The sequence below is a fragment of the Orbicella faveolata genome, unplaced genomic scaffold, assembly GCF_042242905.1.
Source record: "Orbicella faveolata isolate gen_17 unplaced genomic scaffold, um_ofav_v1 contig_15, whole genome shotgun sequence".
Lineage (NCBI taxonomy): Eukaryota > Metazoa > Cnidaria > Anthozoa > Scleractinia > Merulinidae > Orbicella > Orbicella faveolata.
The window spans coordinates 4,035,924-4,059,114 of NW_028301542.1; the positions used below are offsets into that span (position 1 = coordinate 4,035,924).

General features: G+C 37.9%; 1 protein-coding gene and 1 long non-coding RNA gene across 2 annotated transcripts in view; one reads left to right on the plus strand and one right to left on the minus strand.

Annotated features, from left to right (window-relative positions):
• The first annotated feature begins 2,787 nt into the window (after nt 1–2,787).
• On the plus strand, nt 2,788–7,374 carry LOC149113192 (uncharacterized). The gene is made up of 4 exons (XR_016206701.1): nt 2,788–2,991; nt 3,431–3,484; nt 3,881–3,965; nt 7,240–7,374. It is a non-coding gene; the product is annotated as an uncharacterized LOC149113192 (long non-coding RNA).
• Nucleotides 7,375–11,544: 4,170 nt separating this feature from the next.
• LOC110064876 (atrial natriuretic peptide receptor 2-like) overlaps nt 11,545–23,191 on the minus strand; it is a 40,997-nt gene continuing 29,350 nt past the window's right edge. Inside the window, exons 11-12 of the mRNA XM_089288028.1 lie at nt 15,050–15,121; nt 11,545–14,505 (exon numbers count right to left, since the gene is read on the minus strand). Coding sequence (XP_089144154.1) covers nt 14,386–14,505; nt 15,050–15,121 — 192 coding nt within the window. The 3' untranslated portion in view covers nt 11,545–14,385. The remainder of the gene's footprint in view (nt 14,506–15,049; nt 15,122–23,191) is intronic.

The window sequence follows — 23,191 nt, forward strand, 5'->3', positions numbered from 1 at the left end:
GAGGGTGCAGTAAAACTATCATTTTCACTATTTTATTTCAGTCTAATTCGTGTTTTGTAGGCTTAAATTTTCCTTAACTGTGTTTTAGCAAAGTGCCCGAAATTTTTGAATTAGTATATCAATCTTATGAAAATGTTCGACTTACGGAGGAAGCAGACGATTAAGCAGTTTATCCGTTCGATCTTTCTCTTCGTTCAGTTGCGTTGTTCGTTCATCCACGAGCTGTTCTAAATGATTGGCGTGCTTCTCCATCATGGACACCATGTTTTCAATGATGTTTGAACCCCAACGGTAAAAAACAACAAATTCAACACGTTAACACAAATCATTTCTCTTTTCTTTTTTTATCATAAGTTTGTTATCTGAGAACTATGATTGTAAACAAATAGCTACAAGTAAAAAGAAAAAGAAGACTACCAATTACGTAACCGAACTTTTAATACACGACTAGCTGAAAAAATGACAACTGTATCAATGAAAATTTAACAAAATGTGTTTCTCCAGCAACTTGCCGTTTCCATGTTTTCCCGCGCTCTTAGGCCACGCTTTGCACCCCTTGTTGTTTAGGTCCGGTTTTTCGTCCTTAGCGCTGGTTACATGTTTTCCTGCGCTCAAGAACGGTTACCTTTTTCCCGTGCTACGCAACGGTCACATATTTTGCCGCAACATCACCGGAAAACACATTTTCCAGCGCTTAGCACCAGTTGCAAATTTTTCTCGCGCTGTACTCTGATTGCAAGTTTTTGTTTGTTTGATTGCTTCAAGTGATTGGACAGACGTAGACGTGATTGTTTTGGCTTTAGTTTTACGACATTCAAAAAAAAATTGCCCCAGTTGTTTACCTCCCACTAATCTTCTTGAGTCGATCAACAATGCGAAAGAAGTGCGGTCGTTCCTCGGCTTCATCGTTCCAGCAGTCCACCATCAAATCGACAAATTCTGGCTTTATTTCTACGCACGTGAGATCTGGGCGAAATGGCGGCTCTTCGTGGGCCACAACGCGATGATCTCTGAAAAACATTTAAAAACTTGATTTCTTCAACTTCTTTGAAAAAATCATATTCTAAAGACTATTTAAGCAATACAGCACTTTCTCCGTGTTTACATAGCCCCATTTAAACACGAGGGGATTTCGGAGAATCCGAGACAGTTATGCAAACCCCCGACTGCGTCTCGAGTTTGCACAACTTTTTTTAGAATTCTCCGAAATGCCCCTCCCCCAAGTGTTTAGACGGGGCTATGTAAACACGGAAAAAGTCCTCTATTGCTTTTATAAAATATTTATAAAAATTACGCGCGAATCTAAAACATCACAACTGTGTTTACATAATCTCATCTAAACACATCTATCGACCAATGAGAGTGCGCGTAGTATCTCACGTATTCTATAAAGTCTTGTTGTACGGCTGTTTCTCGATAAGTGATATGCTAAAATTTCGAGATTTGTCGGCCAAATATTAATTAATTAATGATAAATAAGCCGCCAAAATTCGTAATATCTATCCAGACCTTTCCAGATTCGACACCAACTGAGATCAAACTGAAAATAACCAAGAGAGGATTAAGATAAGAGTTCACCTTGATCTTGTTTTGAAATAACTAATTTCCAGATTTGACAACCAAATGATGAAATTTCTCGGCCACCAAATATTGAAATACTGGGACGGAGAAGTAGTTTAATTGAATTATTAAAGTGCCTATGAAGTAAAAATAATTGCTGCTTCTTTGAAAGGCTTATCAAAGTAAAGAAGAATGGCGTTTCCCTTTTTAGAATATCTTTTTTCGTTCTAGAGATACTTACGGTTTTGTATTATGCAAATGAGGAAAGTGATGATGTCATAGGTGGTTCCACTTGAACAGTAAAACACTGGATCAAGAATATCTCTAGAAATATTGGAGCAGTGTTCTTCAAACTTGGCACCACAAATGTGCATCACAAAAGAAACAGAATGACACCTTCTGTGTTGTTGCCATGCCAACACTTTTGGCTCCAGTCTCTTTCTGTGAAAAACCAAATATGCCAATTTGCAACCCTTCGAAAAGGGACAGAGGGTTTTGCTGGGAACACACACGATTCCCATATTGTCTTAACTCTCCCCATTAGATTGCTGGGAGTGGATGATCCTTGTTTAAGATAAAATCTGGTAATGTTCGTTTTAATTAAAACAGGACCAGCGGCATAACTGTTGTCATGGCGACGGCACGACGGGTGTCATTTTGTTTCTTTTGTGATGTACATTTCTGGTGCCAAGTTTAAAGAACACTGCTTTAATATTTCGAGAGATATTCTTGATTGAGTGTTGAACTGCTTTAGTAGAACCATCTATGACGTCATCACTTATAATACAAAAGCGTGAATATCTCTAAAACAAAAAAAGCTATTCCAAAACGGAAGACGCCATTCTTCTTTACTTTGAAAAGCCTTTCAAATCAGCAGCAATTATTTTTTACTTCATAGGCACTTTCAGACCAGAGCTTTTTTTTGCAACATTATTGAATAGACACGCACGAATTTTACAAAAAGCGTAGTTGTACTAGCTGTGAAATGTAAAAATTAAAGGAGGCAAGACATTTGGAGTCAATTAATTATAATCTTAAGATTTTATTTATTCCCTCCTGAAATACAATGAATTCTTAGAGAAAAGTTGTTTTAAAAAATGAAAAAACCCGTTAAAAATTCTAATTAGAACACTAGCTATTATTACACTGAAAAAAAAAAAAAAAAATTTTCACGTGATCGCAAACGGTTGAAAATTTAAATTGCAAATTATGCATGTGATAAACGTTTTGTAGAGCCGCGTTCTTCGGTCGTGTGTTACCGACCACGTTGACAAATTTCTGCGACTTGCAATTCAAAATTCTGCCGTTCAGTTTGGGATTATGTTTACGTTTGGACTTGAGAGAAAACGTAAAGACCTGCCTGAACAGAAACTTTACTTTGAGCGAGCCTCACACGCGTTCGCGGTAGAAGTTGTTGAAATCCTCAACGAGGTAAGAACTGTTCATGGAATAGGTAATGTTGTATTTAGCACTATTAATATAGCTTATTCTCTCGCAAAACGGTCTAGGACTGTTCGAAATAGTCGCAACTTCAGTTTTTCCCAAGCACTGAGCTATTCACTTTGCTAACTGAATCGAAATGTATTTATGTGGGTTACATTTTTCGTTTGAACAACTGAGCATTCATTTGCCATTTCTGTCGCCCAACTTGCCGAAAAAGTTCACTAAATTTCTTTAATATCATTTTCATTATGACCAGCAATTTTTGTTTCCAAAATCCATGTATATCATTTATATAACGCGTCTATTAATAGAGGGGAGGGGAGGGGAGGGGAGGGAGACTGTTGGCGAAGTTTGCATGCCTCGACAATACGAGAAACAATCATAAAGAAGTTATTTCAATGCTATTTTTATCTGATTCTCTTTTCAGGAAAGAAGCGACCATAGAAACTGAGATCCATCCGACGACACACGATTATTTCAGGTAACTTAACTCTTTTATGTTATCCTAAGATTGAAATATCAATTCTCTTTTGTGATTGCCACATATTCCTTTCAATGCTAGTTCTGAGAATTCGGTAGTAGATCAAGACAGTGTCCTCTAGTTGATTGTATTTGCTCGTATTATCTACGAGTACAACTTTATCATATGGGGTTCATAATTTTGTTCTCCAGTTCAAGCAAGCGAAGTTCCATTTTTATAATATTTACTTCCTGCCATACAACAGGTTCCTCCTCAAGGGAAACCTCTTTGATATATATAAAAAATGAACGTTATTGATGCTGCCTTTTTTATATGGGATATCGTAATGTGTTCTCTGTTTCCCGTAAAACTTCATTAATGTACCATTACTCATGCCGTTTTATTTACCTCTTGTAGACTGTTGTAGCTGTGATCTGTAGAGTGGTAATTCTAAAGCCTGATGAATCGCGGTGAGGAAACGTCTTCTTCGGAAACGAAAGTAGTGAGTTTATCGCTCTCAAAGTACTATTCATTAATCATACTATACCAGCAAGGCCAAATTCTAAAGTTTAAAACAAGTTAAAAACAAAATTCGCAAGGCTCAAAGATCAGAATCCTACAGCAGGAATTAGGAAATCAGTTTGAATCGAAGCGATTACATATCAAGACTTAACCTGCTGTAAAGAGCTTAGAATGCCATTTGGCATGATCTAAAGAAGCATAACAGAGTACTATTAATTCTTGGAACTTTCAATTTGTTTATTTATAAGCGATTATTATGGTACAACTTTGCAAACCTCGAAGATAGACTTTCGACCGAAATTTTATTTTCAAAACCCATACCTTAAGGCTAAACAGAAAAAGCTACATTGAACCTCCTTAAAATGACTAGGGTGAACACTCGCCTACATATCACTCCACATCATGTTATTCTAACCGATACCAGTGCTCATACGTCATATTTAGTTGAAGTCATTCTATTGTACATAAATCGATCTTGCAGTTTACGTAGAATTGATCGGTTGGTAAAAATTGATAAATGCTAGAGGCCAAATGAATATTGCTCAATTTCTCGAGACAGGATATAAAGTAACCCTCGAGGAGATTATATTTCTGAAATTTATTTGATGTATTTGTTGACGTGAATCATTGTCTTGTATTGATTGTATTCACACGTTGCAATTTTGACCAATCGCAAGCAAATATAAAGGAAAGCTCTGAATTTTTGGAATCGTGCAATTGCCTAAGACAGCAGGGAGTTTAAGTTACCACAACGGCGACGCTGACGCCGAGGACAACGTCGATTTAAAGATGACTTTATATTTTACCTACGAATCTCGCGGATACTTTTGAGTCATTTACTTTGTTTATAACTATCAAAACTATCACAAAAACTATATTTGGGACACAGCGATAAATTTGAAATACAATGTTTTTTTTAAAAAAAAAAAGTGGTTACGTTCTCTAGACAACGCAGAATTTGGTCATTTCACGCTGTTATTTTTCAGAGGACGGCATAGAAATGTACCAAGAATTATAACGCACGTGCACAGCCATTGTTCTGTTTATTAAATCCATTTTGAAATCACTGGCTATCCTTGCAATCTGATTGGCTCTCAATGGTGCGATTTATTCACAAATCGCACTATTTTTTGCTCTAAATCGCATCTTTTTCTCAGCCATTGAGAATGGCACAGTAAAACAAAACAACAAATCAGATTTCAATATTAGTTTAAAGTAAACAATAAAATTTCAGGAAAATGAAACGCAAAAAGCCATTGTGTGGAGAATTTAGCAACTAGTATTGCCAAAACTCTGTTGTTATTGTGTTTTTTTTTTCCAAAAAACTTGACGAATGTAATTAATTACAGTTTCTAAATGACGATTATCAGCTCCTTCAGGCTGAACACCAACTTTAATGGAAGTTTCCAACCTTCAGTGTCCATTTTGGCGAATATTTTGGCGATTTTTCTTCAACATCTGCTCAAAATCCGTATGATACCGAGTCCAGTAAAACATAAACAGACGAAAACCACACAACAACAAATTCAGGGCCATCTCAAGAACGTAGATGTTTCCAGGTTTCTGGTAGTTTCAAACGAAGCAACAAAAGAGCTCAGCTCTGTCGCTGTGAATAAACATAGTCAAAATACGCCCCGCTCCACAAAACAGTGAATGAATGAACGTCTTACGAAGCTGTTAGTCCCGCCATCTTGGAAATATCTTGAAACAAATGGCGCCGCAAGAACTTGACAAGGTCCTGAGTATTGAGTCCTTCGCCGAGGTCACAAAAAGAAACGGAGATGATAACGAGCTGGACTCCCTTAAAATCATGCCATTAAACGGTATGAAAGAAAAAAACCGTACCATCCACTGGGCATCGTGCACTCGAGGGAGTTTCACAACTCAAAAGAAATCCATCGCAGAATTACGCAGGATGCACCTTCAAATTCCTTCTCCAAAGACAATGAAAAGTCTCAGCCTCAACCACAGAAACAAGAAAGACCTTCCATCATTGATTCAGGCGACGAGAATTGAACTTTTATACCTGAAGCAGACTATTTTCGTTCTGACTTCAAAACCGCTTGTTTCTTTGTCATGCTCGGATGAGTTTTCGTCACATGACATCGTTTTGCATACTAAATGAGACGTAAAGGCGTTTCCGGTTCCGCTTTCTTTTTAACAAACCGGCTACTGGAACAATACACCAAAAGTCTAAAAATTAAGGCGATAAAATTGTGCGATTTCAAAATGGATCTAATAAAGTGGCAATTGAACTTCATGTCGTGCAATTTTGATCTGAAATCATACTTGTGATTTCAAATCGAACTCGCGCTGCGCGCTCGTTCGATTTTGAAATCACGCGTATGATTTCAGACCAAATTGCACTCCACTCAGTTCAATTACCATTATTTATTAAACCTTTTGTTTGGTGGCCTTTTGTTTGCCGTTGCCGTCGTGGGTTGTTTAAGCTCTCTAATAATGTACCAATTTTTTCCCGAGTTAGTTACTCAGAAGGCTAGCTTAAGCTTACTGTTTTCAGGGAGCAGATTTTTCCCCCAAAAGATATATATTTGTATTCTTCAATTCATATTTTAATTGAGGTGATTCACTCAATTATCTCACACCTCTCCGCCTGACCTTGAATGACCTTAAGTCGGACGCGATCATTGCCGCCATATTGGTTTTAAATTTGGAAGGCAAATTTAATAATTACTCGTTCTATTAATATTAGGAAGCGAACAACTTATAATCCAAAGATTTCTAAAATTGTCTGCATTCTCTTTAATATCGCCACAATTGTGGGACAGGAATTCTGAATTTCCCACTATCCGAGCTAAACTATGTAAAAATTACTCACGCTAATCAACAGCTAATTTAATTCTGGAAATTTTGCTTCTGGTTCTCGTCTTTTCAAGAGTCCAATATCCGACCGGGGGTTCCCCAATTCTCTGGGTTTCCCCCAATGTCCCCTCCCGTCAACATAATATCGTGTGCAAGATTTACTTGCGTCAAATGTCGTGTCTTAGCAAACTCCGTTACGCATAAAATAAAGCATTGTGTTTTTTCTACTTCTTATGTACATTATTTTGCAACACGCAACGGCAATAAATCACTCTTAGTTTTATCTTAATCTTTCTACGTGGGATGAGAAACAATTTCGTGTGTTTAAGATATCCCGAAAGGATGTAATTAAGACAGCGCATCTTAACTGATTTTTTTCACATCCGGGTAATCAAGAATATTGACATGCACGTGTTTTCTTTCTTTCTCAGCTCTGGTCTCGTGGATCCACGCAGAACCTACTGGATTGTGGTGGACGATAAATGCCTTCTTACATGAGGTAGACTCTCAATGATGTTTGCCTGGATTATGTTGTATGTTCTTTAATAGGTAAAGAAGAAACCTTGATATCGTTACAAACATTTAAGCCTTTCATTTCCAAGAGTGGTAAAAATCAAATTCTCCTAAAAAAAAAATCTATACAGGAGATTAGACAACCTTCAACTGGCCGGCAATATATTCTTGATCTCCCATCAAATTCTTATAACTTAACTTAAGAGAAATGTATGGCAATCAGTAAGAGAATTTATAACTCAAGATTGAAAGAGTTAAACAAGCGCGGACCATTTGTCATTCAAATTGAAGGTCAATTGAATTTCTTTTCTCGACCATACAGCGCAATTTATATTTTGTTGGATAGTTTTCTTTGCTATTTGACGGCACAATCATGCAATTACATAATTCAAACTTCGCATGACATTTCTAAATATATTGTGTTAAATGAAAAGCTACAGCCATGAGGAAAACTGACTTATAATCTTTCAACGACTGGCAGATAAATTTCTTTGTGAAAATCGCAATTTTTGAATGTTTATATTTTGTCGAGTTTGAATCAAATCTCTGTGAAACTTTGCGTTGTTGTAAATTTCGATGTGGCAAATCTATTCAGGCACTTAAATTTGGCATTCGCGAAACATTCTGTGGCAGAAACATTATAACGCTGCCTTCTGACCATAATTTGCGATTCTGTAGTTTTTAATAAAATTGGTCCGCGCTTGTGTTTTATTCGCTGAAAATATGTCGCACATCTTTCGCGAGCGAACTTTTAAGTCAACAAGGAATTATTCTAAACCTGGAGAGATTTCGTACTTGAATTGGACCGTTAATCAACCATCAAGTTTTAAATTTTCTAATTGACAGTTTCCCACTACTTATAAAAACCCGGGATAAATTTTAATCGAACAGCAGCTGTAGACTTAGTTAAACGATTTTTGCTAGTGACGTTTATCATTGGTTTTGGTAGACAGTTTTATACCACTTGTAAAAACATCGTACAACTTTTACTCGAATAGAAAATGTAGTCTTCATTAGTGACGCAGATATTTGATAATATCACCTGCGTCTTTCTTCTTAATTTCGATAACGCGATTTCTCGTAATAACGTATTAATTATCTTTATTTATACCGTTCACCGCTATTTTGGACACTTTATCAAACCTGAAAGTGCAGTGAATAATTAATATTACAACTTGTAATCTTTAAGTATTTTAATAGAATTGAAATAAACAAACGGTTGCAAGTAACAAATGAGTCTTAATTGAGTCTTTTTGTCTGAGTATATTTTAAAAAAATAATGCGCTTTTAAAAAGGGGCCTGGAAACTAGTCGAAATGTAGGCCATCTCTTTTACTATTTTTTGACTATGTAGGGTTGCCAAAGAGAAAAAAAATTCTGCACTTTTGAAAAGAGTCCAGCCAGAAATCAAACGTATACTTTGACTTTTGATGAGAGAAATCCGTTGCACAGTGCAAGATTTTTCCCGCCAAAAGACTTAGTACATTTTTGACTCAAAACCAGACACCATTCAAAACCGCAGACTTTTTTTTCTAAGGACAATTTTAACGTCAAAAGACTTAGTTTTTTTCTTTTTCGACTTTTTTGGTCTCTTTAAAAGGGCAATATCGTTAACCAAGAAACATTTTTTCCGCAAAAAGACTTAAATTCTTTTTTCGACTGCTTTTTTCCGGTCGCTTTGAAAGAGCAAATATTTTAATCCAAGACAGTATTGCTGTCAAAAGACTTCGTTTTTTTTTCCGACTCTTTTGGCCCCTTTTTAAAAGCGCGTATCATTTCCAGCGAAAATACTTTTACGTTCTTTATTAATAATATATTCCGTGGATTCGGCATGGATAAAATTCAGCTAAGAGACTTTGTGTCCTTAATTGAAACATCTTTAGTCACGATCAATGGCGTGGATAACTTCTTCGCTCCTGTACAAAGAAAAATAAACAAACACGTATTACAAATGAAGAAATGTCTTAAACAACAAATATTCAACTTCATCCCGTAATTTACGAACTCAGATATATCAGTTTCTGTCCCCAAACAAATTTTTACATGTAAATTATTTCAGCTGCAAGAAATAAACACTGATTGAAATCTTGTCCAAATTATAGCATGGTAAATTATGGTACTCCGGTCTTCCTGGAAACATTTTGGGAATCAAAAAAATTATTTTAGAAATCAAACGGACAAGACAAGAGTCAAAACAAATAATTATTTCAGTGATACTCCCCGAACACCGTACCAGACATGTACATCAATCAATAACCAAATAAATTTTGAACTATTTGGTAAAAGGTAAATACTTTATTGAAGCGGAGGTCACATAATATGTAATTTTGGCCAAGGTAACGGTTGCAAATGTGCAAAACGAAAACAACTTTCGGGCGAAATTAAAACAGAACCTAGATAAAGCTGCATACGAATTTTCAAGACTTTTTTTTCTTAATTTGGCTAAATTCTAAACTCCCGTCTTGGTCCTGAGGCAAATCGAAAAATCAGACTCGTCAAACACTGTGTTCAGCTTATATTTTCATCTTTTCATCTGTTTCAAAATAACGTCTGTCTAATAACTATCTTTTATCAGCCTTTTACACAAAAAATAATAAATGTATAAGGGCGATGTGTCACGCGACACATCACACATTAACGTAACCGAATAATTTCAAAAGGAACTCCAAATAATTATTCCAAATTGTTCTCTGTAAAATTCTTATTCTTGTTCTTCAATGCTCCTAATCAAACGATTTCATGACAAAATGATTTCCATTCATGGATAAAATGAAATTCCCCGACTCGTCACTGAGCAGAAAACAATTTTCACAGACCTACAGCAATCTTACATCTGTAAACTGATTCACTGATGGCCGGGTTGTCCAAAGCCCAATTAAGCTAACCCAGAATTAGCGAGAATTTTGATTTTAATTTTGTAACATGTCGGTGACGTTTTCTGTTTATATTTTTTGTCCGTCAGGTTTGAGTCTGAATTTGAATAATCTTTAACTACACAAAACATAAGCAGTGACAATCCTTTTGTTTTTTCAAGAAAAGTGAATACTTTGGCCGGTTAACTTTTAATCCTCGGCCCTGACCTCAAAACAAAAAGCCACGACAATTTCTCAACGTGATGCGACAATGGTAATCAGGAATCATAGAGATATACAAACAGCAGCTTTTTTTGTAGTAAGAACTATTCAAAGTTCGTCGATATCATAAATGACGAAATGTTTACCTTTGGTTTGGTAACGTTTCGTCATGTAGTCCCATCTTTAAGCCATTCACTTTTCAATCCTACAATATAAAATATAATGTTATTTCAAGTCGTCAACAACACTATTTCAAATCCTATTATAACAACATATGATCACATGGCAATTGGTTTGTTGTAAAATGCCGAGCACCTTTTGTTACAGTTACAAGCCTTAAGTCGACGATTGATAGGTAGAACGGGTAATAAATCAGTGCTTTTTATCTCAAATGAAAAACACTAAATGTACGCTCTCCAGAGTTCATAATCTAAAACACACTCTTTTTTATAGGAATATATTTTTTCAAGAAATTAGAGGCTGAAATTTTAAAAAGGATATAATTTTGTGGGTGAAAGATTTGTTAATGCAATAATGGGTTTTTAACTAAACTGTGCCAAAACTAGCCAAAAACAACAAAAACAGCTAACAACATTTCTGCATGACGTTGTGTATGTCATATAAGGCTAAATTGCCCGCAGTCTGGCTCCAAAATCACTTTAATTTAACGGAATCTAAACACCAAACACTTGTGATTGCCACTTGTCATACGCAGCATAATCTAAGAATATTTACAAGAATATTTTAAGCCTAAAATTGACAGAAAAGCTAGAATGTACAGCCTGGGTCGGAAAAACAATATGCTTATATGAAACGTGTAACGGATTGTACACCGATTGCAAGCGATGCTGCGTACTTAAATGTTAACTTTGGACCTTAAGAAGTCTTCAAAGCGATTCAATTATCCTCTCTTTCAAAAAATGAACGAAGCTGTTTGACTCGTGAACATTTTGGTTTATCGATTGCTCTTCTCCTAAACTTTTCTTCACCTGCAGGCTATGCTAATCAAAGAGTAGTACAGATCTTCACTAAGCAAAATGAACAACTTCCATAGCGAAAGCATATACATTGCAGAGACAAACGAAACAACTGAGAACTAAAGAAGAACAAATATGAACTAATTTAATAGTGATTTCTGTAATTCTACCAACCTGAGAAACATTCTACGAAGAAGCAACAGCAATATTCGGAAAGAACACGCTCGACTTGGCCACCATTATTCAGCACGTGTCTTGCATCTCCACCAAACCATCAGTTCTGGACGAATACACGGTTGCTCCCGGCCATGGTTTCGTCTAATTCGGTGCCTCGCAAAGGATTATGTCCGCCCTCTTGTATTAACTTCATGTACCCGTTTTACCAGCTTAATGGTGGAATTTTGCTCTTGCTTTTCAGATATAAAGGGAACAAGAACCGACGAAGGCTGCGACAAACTGAACTTGGGATGAATAATAATTACGTTAGCGCGAGCTCTTGGAATCATTTGTAATGCAAATTTGTAACGGAGATTTTTAAAAGCGAGTAGCACTGGGTTCCAGAATAGTTTCGCGCCAAATTTAAACAGTCGCATTTCCAACCTTGTCTTATATTTCGTAAAGGAGCTCATTCACGGTAGTTTGAGTTATTTTGGAACAAAATTACCTTTTTATATTAAAGGAAACCTGACGATTACGGCAGACGGCAAACGGCAAAGATTACCTCTGATTCTTTATTCTTTTCTTCTAATCCTTAAATAAATCAGACAAAAAGAGAAAAATATCTCTTACTGTTCACAACAAATACAAATATTTTCCCTCTACTGTGCAGACAGCTGAAGACGGACGTAAAAAGTTTTATTTTTGTCGTTTGCCATAAACGCCATGCTTAGCCACTCTAAGAATTTTCTGAGATTGAAAAACACCAAAGAGATGCTAATAAACCATAAAGGGACAAGGATCGTTAAGGATGGAGAAAATTAACACGGATTATAAACGACGAACTTGAAAAATTTAGGCGAAGCTTTTGAAGTTGCGCAAACTGTGACGTAGCTCCTTTAAAGGAGCTGGGGTCGTCAGTCGATAGCCTTAAAAATGTCGGCCACTATGATGGCGAAAAAAAGCCTTTGGTAAAATGATAGAGGAGAAGATTTATCTCACTTCTAACATAAGGTTCTAACAAAAACGTTGCAAGTTAAAAGAAAAGGTTGTCTCCTGAGAAGTAGGTCGAAACAAAAACAGCTGGGATGGATTTGTTTGTTTAGTAGAAAGAAGCGAATTTTAATTTGTGCAACCTACGCTGTCGTAAACTCCCCTATATAGGCTCCCGGGGGTGCTACTCCCAGAAAGGTTGGGTAGGGGTGTGCGGCCCACTTCCCAAAACCCTTACCCTATCTATGACCAAAATCTGCAATTTTTGCTACCCTATTGATGACCTGGCCAAAAATTCGATAACCTATTTATGACCTCTGTAGTTGACACAGTTGCCCTAAACATAAGTTATGAAGGGCTTTTTTTGACGGTCTTATTGATAATAATGAAAAAGTAGCTTCTTCTAAGAAACATGACCAATTCAAGACTAGAGTGCTAAAACCATACCCTATTTAAGACCAAAATGGCCAAAATCGATAACCTATTTACTTTTTTTTGTATGACCAAAACGGCTGAAAAACCCTACCCTTTGAGGCCGCAGATACCTATATAGCCCGTATAAGGGAGTACCTTTTCCCCCCGGTATTTGGGTCGCCAAAGAGTATGATTTTCTAAAGTTTTAGTCTGAAACAGAGTATAAATAATGGCTGTTTTGGTCTGACGTAGGGAATGTTTTGTGCATTCTGGTCAACGACAAGGTACAATCTATGTAAACTGCGATTTCACTGATGTTGGGAATTTTGCATAAGCCCTTTTCAAAATGTTTACACCAACCGACGCGAAGGGTGTAGTTACAGCATTTATTTTACCTCGAGGTCTCATAGGACCGTCAAGAAAGGGTTTTGACCGGGTGGCAATTTCCTGTAAGATGATTCCATAGCTGTAGACATCAGCTTTCTGCGACGATCCTTCCCGCTCCGCCTTACTCAGGTTGATGTGCTCTGGAGCTGTCCGCAGTAGATGTATCAGTGACAATGGTAGGATAAGCAGCAAGTTTTAGTACCTTTCTCTCGTTAGGGTTTTTCAAGGGTAAGGTAAAGTAAAACAAAGCTCCAACTGTCCCATACCGGCGGAACGCATCCCGCTTTTTTGTAGCAGTAAGCGGAAAGGTCGAGCATTTCTACTCTCCCTGGATAAGATGCTAGTTCATCGCAGGGTTACACCCAGAGCATCGAAATTTGGCGTACCCATTTATACACCTGGGAGGAGAGAGGCACTGTGAGAGTAAAGTGTCTCGCCCAAGAACACAACAGAGACAAGGGCACCGCGCCCCCCAACATGAGTGCGTGCAGTTTACTCTGCAGTATTGTAACATCCCCTGATGGGAAGTTTGTCAATCGCGAATAAACCAAGGATTATGTTAGGCTTCTCATCAACTTCTCATCTTCCCATTTACTCAATTAGGTGTGAAGAAGCACAAAGAGAGCGACGTATCCCGCCCTAGAACACTAGAAGAGTGCAAGATCTCTCTACCTCTCGCTCTTAAGTTTACCGTTGCAGCCATCAGCCACTGTAGCAATGGAGTTTGCTGGTTACCAGATATCGAAAAGAAATACTATTTTTATGTCCCTGGAGCAGGGGGTGGTGTCAGGGTTGAGTAAACGTTTTGTAGACTTAGTGGGGCAGTCCTTGCTGGCGTCAACGATATAAAAGTAAGGTTGAATGTTTCGAAATATAGATATTTCAAGCAAGCGTTTTCACGGTGATGAACACAAGTGCCCCCCCCCCTGCCTTTCATCTCATAACCAGGGTGGCTCACCAAACAACAAGCTGAAAACGCCCTAGTTCTTGAGGGGATGGGGTGGGGGAGCTGTTTACCTGCGTACATCTTGTTGACGTCACACTCAACCTTTTCCTGTCCTGCCTTAAAATTGTGCAGTCCCCCAGTCTGTTATGCTCACCACCCAGTGACTGTCAATCATACAGCGAGAAGAGGCCAGGTTACCATACAGTTTGACAGGGCTGTTGTGCAGATATTTCATGCCCTGGAAAAAAAAGTGAGGAAAGTTTCAACGTTTTTTAACAGTGCATTCTTGATATAAGAAGAAACGCTTTTGTCCTGTACTATGGAAGTTTGCAATGGGAGAAAACGGCTACTAATGGCTGAGAATCACTCCCGCGGGGGTACTCCCAGAAAAGTTGAATGGGGGTGTGCGGTCCGCTTCCCAAAACCCTTATCCTATTTATGACCAAAATCTGCCATTTTCCCTACCTTTTTATGACCGGACCAAAAATTTGACGCTCTATTTGATACCTGACCATTAAATCAAAACCCTGTTTCAGACCTGCATGCGTTAAGATAAGTTCCCTAGTTCAGACCAATGTTAAATTACCGTAAACATAATTTGTGAAGGGCTTTTGTTAATTTTCTTTTCGATAATGATGAAAAAGTGGCTTCTTCTTAAAATATATACCCATACCCATACCCCATTTATGACCAAAAGGGCTGAAAAACCATACCCTTTGGGGCCGCACGTACCTATATAGCTCATATAAGGGAGTACTCCTCCGGGAATCATTGTTGCTTACCGCGGCTATGTCGATTGAAGTCGACAACTTGAAAGCATAATCTATCTTGTTCTCGTAATTTGCCAACACATCCTACGAGCAAAAGTCGCATATAGTTTTAACCATAAATTCACCCTACTAAATGTATTAGCTTATGTAAAACAACTAGCTTGAACTAGTTAGCGTGTATTTCAACTGTCTCTTCGAGTCAAACGCTCCCGAGAACACGGCTTGTACTACAAATTCATGGATTTTTCAAGGTCATTCCAGGATAAAATTCCAATTTTTCAGAGACTCCATCCTCTAAATAAATCCAAGAGATTATCAATCTCTTGATAAATACCATTACAATGTGTCACTAAATGCTCAGTTTTAAAGAATAACTGCAAGATTTGTTCAAGTCTAAATACTTTTTGAGTTCTTGCACTTCGTGTCAAATTGTTTTTGTCAAGTCCTTTGGCAACTTGCTCCTTTTCCTTCATATTTCAATGTTTCCCAAGGACCCAATGTACTTTTCACGTACATTCAAGGCTTCGCATTTGCATTTGCATTCAAATTCCAGGACTGTCAGCAACCAAGAGCCGCCAATGGCATTTATCCGTCTTGTAGTGTTGTTCCCACGTACGAGAAACAACCTTATGCATACGAATACAGCCTGAGAGCAGGTTCCTCGTGGGGAAAAAAGGATGAAGGTAGAAGAGGAAGAAGAGCCTGCCCGCATCGATTAGAATTCTGAATGACGCCTTCAAGAAACCAGCTGATGCAACTCTGAGAGAGTGTCAAAAATCAGTCAATCAGCGCCCATCGGTTATGAGAAACATTGTCCACGCGATATGTGCCACACTAGACGATACTAGGGTAGGGCTTAGAATGGCTGATCCAAAAGTAAATATGTAAAGGAAGAAAACCTGGGCCGGAAAATTCAAGAAAGTCTGCTCGCAGGCAGACCGAGGCGGACCGAGGTCTGGATGCGTTAAAAATGAAATCCCCCCACCTATGGTTTTGTAGAAAGAATCTCAGTGAGTTGTCAATTGCAACTTCAGTGCTAAGCTTTAGCCCAAACCTTAAGCGAAATTCACAGTTGCATACAATGTAAACACCCTGATCTCGTGAAATCCACACACGTTTAGCTTCGTCATTGATAAGCCTGAAAATTATATTTGAAATGACTCAAACCAGTCAAACGGTTGCGCATTTTCAAAGCGAATTCAAAATTCAAGAGGTGGTAGGAAGAACACACTTTTGCCCTTATGGCCCGTGCTGCGTGAGCCATCCATATTTTGTTCTGTTAAAACTTGAAAATTTCCGGATTAGTTGGAAGGAACGCGAGCAAATTGTTTATTCTCGGGCCCCTCTTCGTAATTGGTCCAAACGAAACATGGGAAACTGATACGAATAAGTGATGACGTAAGCTCATCCAGGGGAATCCCTCCGTTCTTGTTAATTACCTAATCACCAAAAATGAAACGCAACCTGCTTATTAACTTAATACGGGGGAACTCCTTCTGTAGACGGTATCGAGTGACGTATTTCATTCAGTTACTGTAATGATTCGATTTAGCGCCCTCCTTCCAATAAGCGGCCCCATTCGAAGAAACTTACCCCTTCGAATGTGAAGGGGGAACAGGAGTATCGAATGGTCCCTTTCAATTTTTAAAAAAGTCCTCGGTAAATTTGGCCTTTGGTCGAATTGCTCGCAGAAATTTGATGAGTGCTCGCTTGATCGTGCTCGGAAAATTTTTGCAACTGCTCACATGCTCGGATTCTCGTTAAAATGTGCTCGATTCCCGTATGGCAAATTGGGAAACATGCACGCGCTTTGAATGTTTCTGGAAACATGCGTCCCCGCTTTACTAACGCGCGTAAGAATTCTTCGTGAAAGGCACCCGCAAAGGTAGAAAGTAATCTAGAGTCATGAAGACATGAGGAATATTACTATTACTATTCCACATTCAGAGCTTATGAGATCTTCTTACATCCTCCAAATGAAGCTTCATTGCGTTGAATCTCGCGGGAAATCAGTAGTCAAATCATCGAAACCGAAATTCAAAATGCTTGTCAGACTAAATGTTACGGTGTTTACATTTCCTAAGAATTATATAACCCCAAAAACCTTCCATGTCACAACACTTCAAAGTCTGGTAGCTTTTAGCTTCTTCTCGTCGTGTGGTCACAATGTCGGGTTAGAGATCTCTTTGGGCGTCCACGCAGTGCAGCCACTGAAGATCACGTGGAACTACATGACATAATTGGCTGTTAGCTGCTGGGATTGGTTGAACCGCGATTGCGCCTATCGCCCTGTTTTGGAGGTGTCAGCCAGATTACTTGGCGCAAAATAACGTTTCCTTTTAATAAAAGAGAGATTCATGCTACGAAGTGCTCGCTGCTCGCCATCTGTATTTTCTAAAGTGATCGCACCCTGCAAGTAGAGCCTTTTCTTACTTGGCGGTACATATACTTTATACGTGATCGCTGCTCGCAAGACACAAAAACGTGAAATTCAGACCAAATTCAGGGTATTTTGCAGTTAGAAAATGAACCACGTTGGCCTTTGTTTCTGTTTCTATTTGGAGTTAAACCCTGTCTTTGCATATTCAGCTGGACCTAGTTCTTCAACCAGTGGAGGCAGTTCTTAAATAAAATGTAAATTCAACTTTTACTAGGCGTTGTCCTGTGCGTCACCCTCGTCATTATTTAGCTTTAAATTGTGTAGTAAGTGCGAACTTGCGTGTCATGTGTCATTCGCTCTCCCGTGGGTAACCGCGAATAAAATTATTCTTGTCTGATGATTAACACACACCACACTCTACACTGACCATTTGAGCGGCTGGGTGTGGTCGCAGGGCATAATTCACGTGTTCAGGATTGGTAGGGCAGGGTTAATTCACAGAGCCGGTTACCTGTCAATAGCTTTTGCACGAGAAGAAATCGAACTCAGCCATCAATTAATCCCTGCAGAAAACCCATTTTGCAGGTTAAGGTTATGTTACCCAGCCAGCACAACTTTCGCTGGAGGACAGAGTTTTAACGGAATAGGGTTTGTTTGAAAGTCGCCACTAATACTTATAGTAGAACTCCGTGTTTTTTTCAGTCGGCATGCATCTGTTATGTACGCGACAGACACTACGCCATGTTGTCACAACCTCGTGCTATTTTATTTCCCATCATGCCTTTGAACTTTACAAGCGGATAAGGTGATAAACGATGACGCATACATGACAGCATCTAACCGCACATTTCCTTAGCTGTCAGCAACATAGACAAAAGGAAGTTCTTATAATTTAACAAATAAAGTCATGCATTTATGTACAGTATATATTAAAAAAAAAAACAACAAACATGTACCTAAACTGCGTAATTGTGACGTAAATTGCGAATGAAACCGAAACACGAGGAAAAGAAATGAAACATGCCTATTGTGCAGTAGTGACAGATGCTATTATAAGCCAAACTAAGACTGCGGCAAAAGCCACAAAATAGGTGATATGGCTGGATAGACTAAAGAGAATTGCAGATGTCAGTAGAGATGCCGCGAGCTGCGAATGTTAGATAAATTACTCGCGCCATCTCTTTAATTCGATACATATCCTGTATATAAATAAAACAAGACTCCGCAGCCAGTGGAAACCGAAAGGGTATCGCATGGTTCGAAAGTCTGATAACTTGCGCTTCATTGTCATTTTGAAAGAGAGTCCGTTTTAGCTGCTAGAGTCTAGAAATTTGAACGTCATTCTGATTTGAATTTCTTATGCCATAGGTAAGTACAGTAAGGATATCATAATTTTATTTTGAACTGAGGAACCGACGAAAACTGTTTTAAATTTAAGATAAACTTTACCATGACATGAACACAGAAATTAGTGACATTTACAAATTGCAATTGACCACTGAGAAGTATAAACTCGTCAAGTTAACTGACTAATAGGCATTGAGATGTTAGGCATGGTAAAATGTGCCATACATTAAATAAAACTAGAGGAAAATCACAGTAGATGTACTGGAAGAGAGAAGTAATAGCCTTATCTCCTGGATGGGTGCTAAACGGAAAATTTGTCTTAATAAAAATGAGGGATTTGGATCTCGTTCTCATCAAAAAGCTAGCCGTTTTATAGTTCAGTATCTTGGAGTTATTTCAAGCATGGAATAGAATAATGAACAAGGCCGTGATGATTCTTCTGTTATCTTGCAGACAAAGGCCTTGTTGTGATCCAACGCGCTGTTGCAGACTTTTGTATCATTTTTCTTCTCCTTGCGAAAGGGAAATAGTGGTGAGTAAACATTTGATTTGATTCAACTTCCATCTAGCAGTGTTCACCTTGTTTTTGGTAAATATCCTAACATACTTCCTAACATATCAATCTTCTTTTATTTTTCATACATACACACTTAATTGAACCACCCAAGATAGAGGGACTTTTCACGAACAATGAACTTTTAAAAGAAATTTAAAATTTTACAATAGCTAGTCACAAGAAATTGAAAGTGATAAAAATATTTACAAGATTACTTCGTAGATTTCCATTAAAAAGATACACTTCTTAAAATTTGTCAACAATTCGCAGTTTAAAAGTCGTTTCTAGGCTCGTTCTCTGAAAGTTTTCTGGCCAGTAGCAATTCTAAACAGCAGAATATAAAGCTGTATTTGTCGAATAAACATTATATCATACAATTGTTTACACCATACAACGTAATACAAAGAAGTTGTGTTGAAATTGGTAGCATAAGAATTAGAACCTCAGCACATTCATTCTGTTCTATTCATTAAGCAAAACTACTACAAACCACCTGTTTTCTTTCTTTCTTAAAACATAAAGTGGGGAATTCAGACTGCGATTTTAATATATAGTGTGGTAGTCCGGGGGGGGGGCACTCCCTTTTATGAGCTGTATAGGTAAGTGCAGCCTCAAAGGGTTTGCTTTTTGCGCAGTTTCCGTCTGAATTTAGGTACAGATTTTGGCCATTTTAGTCTGATATAGAGTATAGTTTTTGCACTCTGGTCAACAACTAGGTATGATTCTTATAAGAAACTATCCATATTGTTTTTGCTCATCTTTTGCCAAGTGAGTAAATGAAGCGATGTAAAAACCCACCTGGAATTTGAGGAACTTGAAGCCCTTGTGCAATATATATATATTTTTTTAAACTCAAGCAGTTCGTTGGTTGACTTAGGTCTTAATTTGCGTATCGATTGTTGGTTAGCTCTGAAACAGACTGAAGAAGATCGCATATCCTGGCCTAAGCCTAAGGCAAGGGTTTCAAATACGTAACCCCTCCCGATATATTTTGGAGAATACCATCTGCCCCTCCTCCCCGGCCAAAGTTCCTTCTGTAAATTGACACTGTCTCTTTTGTATTCTTTTCTTACAGTGATTAAGTGAAGGATTCAAAGACAAAAACCTCCTGAAACTCTTCACTAGTCTGGAGAGTAAGTATAATTTCTCGATTTTCAACGAATTAATTAATACAAACGAGGATCAATGCTTATGTTGACTTAGCGAAATTTCTGGAAATTATTAGCGAGCTTAAGTACCGCCGAGGACGACGCCTAGTCAAAAATAAATTTAAATTTTACCAGGGAAATTCCAAATTGTCTAGTTCTGTTCAGTACGCTAATGACTCTAACAACGCGCTCGACCAGTTTATATATGCAATGACAGCGTTCAATTCCAAGTGGAAATACGAAAAATTAGCTGTTGTCGTTCGCGTTCCTCAGACTACGCAGACCTTGGTCATTTCACGTTTTTGCAGAGAACGGCTAAGAAATGCAGTGGCGGATCTAGGGAAGAAGCTCGGAGGCCCGCCCCCCCCCCCCCCCTTATTTTGGGTAAAAAAGAAAAAAAGAGGGAAGGAAGAAAAGCCAGCAGGGCAAGCAAACCTCCCCCACCCCCACCCTTAGCACAAGGTCTGGATCCGCCCCTGAAATGTACAAAGATTTATAGCGCACGTACACGGCTACTGCTTTTGTCATTAAACCTTTTGTTTGGTGACGTTCTCGTTGCCGTCGTCGCGGTGGTTTGCTTAAGCTCCCTTAAATAAAAATCAAAACTTATAGCCTTCCCACGCTTTCTAAAGATTGAGTTTCTCAAGGTAGAGTTGGTCGGATTTATTAGACGTGTGTCAATCACAACGGCACTTGAGTTTTTTGTTATGACAGAAAAGCCAAAACTGTTGCTGAAACTTACTGACTATGATTATTGATTTGGATTTCATTCTGAGTTTGACTCCTCAAGTAACGGTAAAAACATTAGACTTAAGCTAACACGACTCCTAGGAAAACCATTTTTATGATAGGATATCGTGTTTAAATAAAGATTGATTGATGGAATGATTGATTGATTGTTTGATTGAAGCTAGATGTAAGATATCGTCTATTCGACGCCCTTGTTTGACATGTTTACTGTACATCACGGTAAAAATATTTTGAAATATTTCTCAAAATCAAGTACTAATGTATTATTGTTCTTTTTAGGGAAAGGGCTTTGTTGATGACGTAGGTGAAGTTGGATTTCGTTCTGATCCGCACATCTCAAGTGACGGTTAGAAAAGTAAGTTTAAGCCATGTTTTTATGACTACACGTATAGCGTTTAAATTAATTTAAATTGCAGAAATATGGATGTACATATATGTGGGAATAGCTGCAAAGTTCAGTGCAGACAAATGTGTTTTAGAAGGGACGACCGACCGGAATCCTTGGTGACTTTCAGTTTCATGGACGCTGATCTTCGTCTGTGGTTTTTCCGTCTTGTGTTCATTTTGTTGTTGACTGTCAGTTTTGCACGCCTGTCTTAGCCTCTAACTGTACGTTTGGTCTGTGATCTCCAGTTTTCCGTGCTATTTTTTTGTGAATTGCAAGTTTTACGTCTACCTATGTCTGACATGTCTGTAATCAAAACTATCAGTTTTGCGTTTTCCTTCAGATCTTAGGCTTTCAGTTCCTTGAGCTAATCTTGGACGAGAATTCCAGTTGTGCTTGTTTATGTTTCTTTGTGAATTTTAAGGCACGATTGTTTATGTTGGTCTGCATGTAACTTTCATTTTCCATCTCTACTGAATTTAAAAATTGTGCTGCTATATCCGCGAAGTTTAATTACTGGCAAAACAGGGACTAATTAAAGAAATACGCGTCTTGAATAAACTTGTGATAGTTTTTTTTATCTGTTACCCTGTAGACAAACAAAGCCGTCCTCTTGTAAAAGAGAGACTGTACTGCACTATCGTTGCTTCAATTTGCATTCTCGAAACCGAGTGAACGGGAATTGGTAAGTTTACTTTGTTATTTATAGTTTAATAAGTTATTTTTCAAACAAAAATGAACAAAACTGACATTTTGTTTCTTTTGTCATGCACATTTGTGGTGCCAAGTTTCAAGACCACAGCTTCAGTATTTCTAGAGATATTGTTTATTCAGTATTTTACCATTTTTTAGTTGCAAACAATATGACGTCATCACTGCTCTAATTTGCATAATAGAAAAACGTCAATATTTCAAAAACGAAAAAAAGATATTTCAAACAGAAAAACGCCATTCTTCTGTATTTTTAAAGGCCTTTCTGATAAGCGGAAATTATCTGTCATGTCATATACACTTTATACGAAATATTCATTGAAGTAGCTGATTAAAACAAGATCTGACAGGAAAAATATTACAGTCGTGTTTCACCTTTCGCTAACAATTGGTCTTTTTGAAGCCAGCGGGAATTAAAATTCAGTAACAGATTATTGAATGTTTAATCACGATTGTGCGCATGTCAGGATAGGCATATTGTAAACGCCTGCATTCAATGTTTTTGTCTTTTTCCACGTGTAGCATTAAATTTATAAAATGTGATATTGCGTAGTGGTACTATGATCAAATTTTCCCCCCTTGATGTTTTAGGTGTATCACATAGAATTCCATGAAAGAATAAAAAGGCAGTTTACCGTTTGCAAATATCTACATTAGTTCTGTCATCACTGGGCTAATTTGCATATTTTAAAAACTTGAATATCTCTAGAACGAAAAGAGATATTTGAATATAGTAAACAGCATTTTTCTTCTCACACAGGCTACTTGTTTATGTTTTAAAATGGCTGCGATAGGAAAGATGGGATTTTCGTCATAGTACAACCTTAAAAGTAGCACGCTTCCCGGGTAGTCAATCGACAAAATTGACAATCGATGA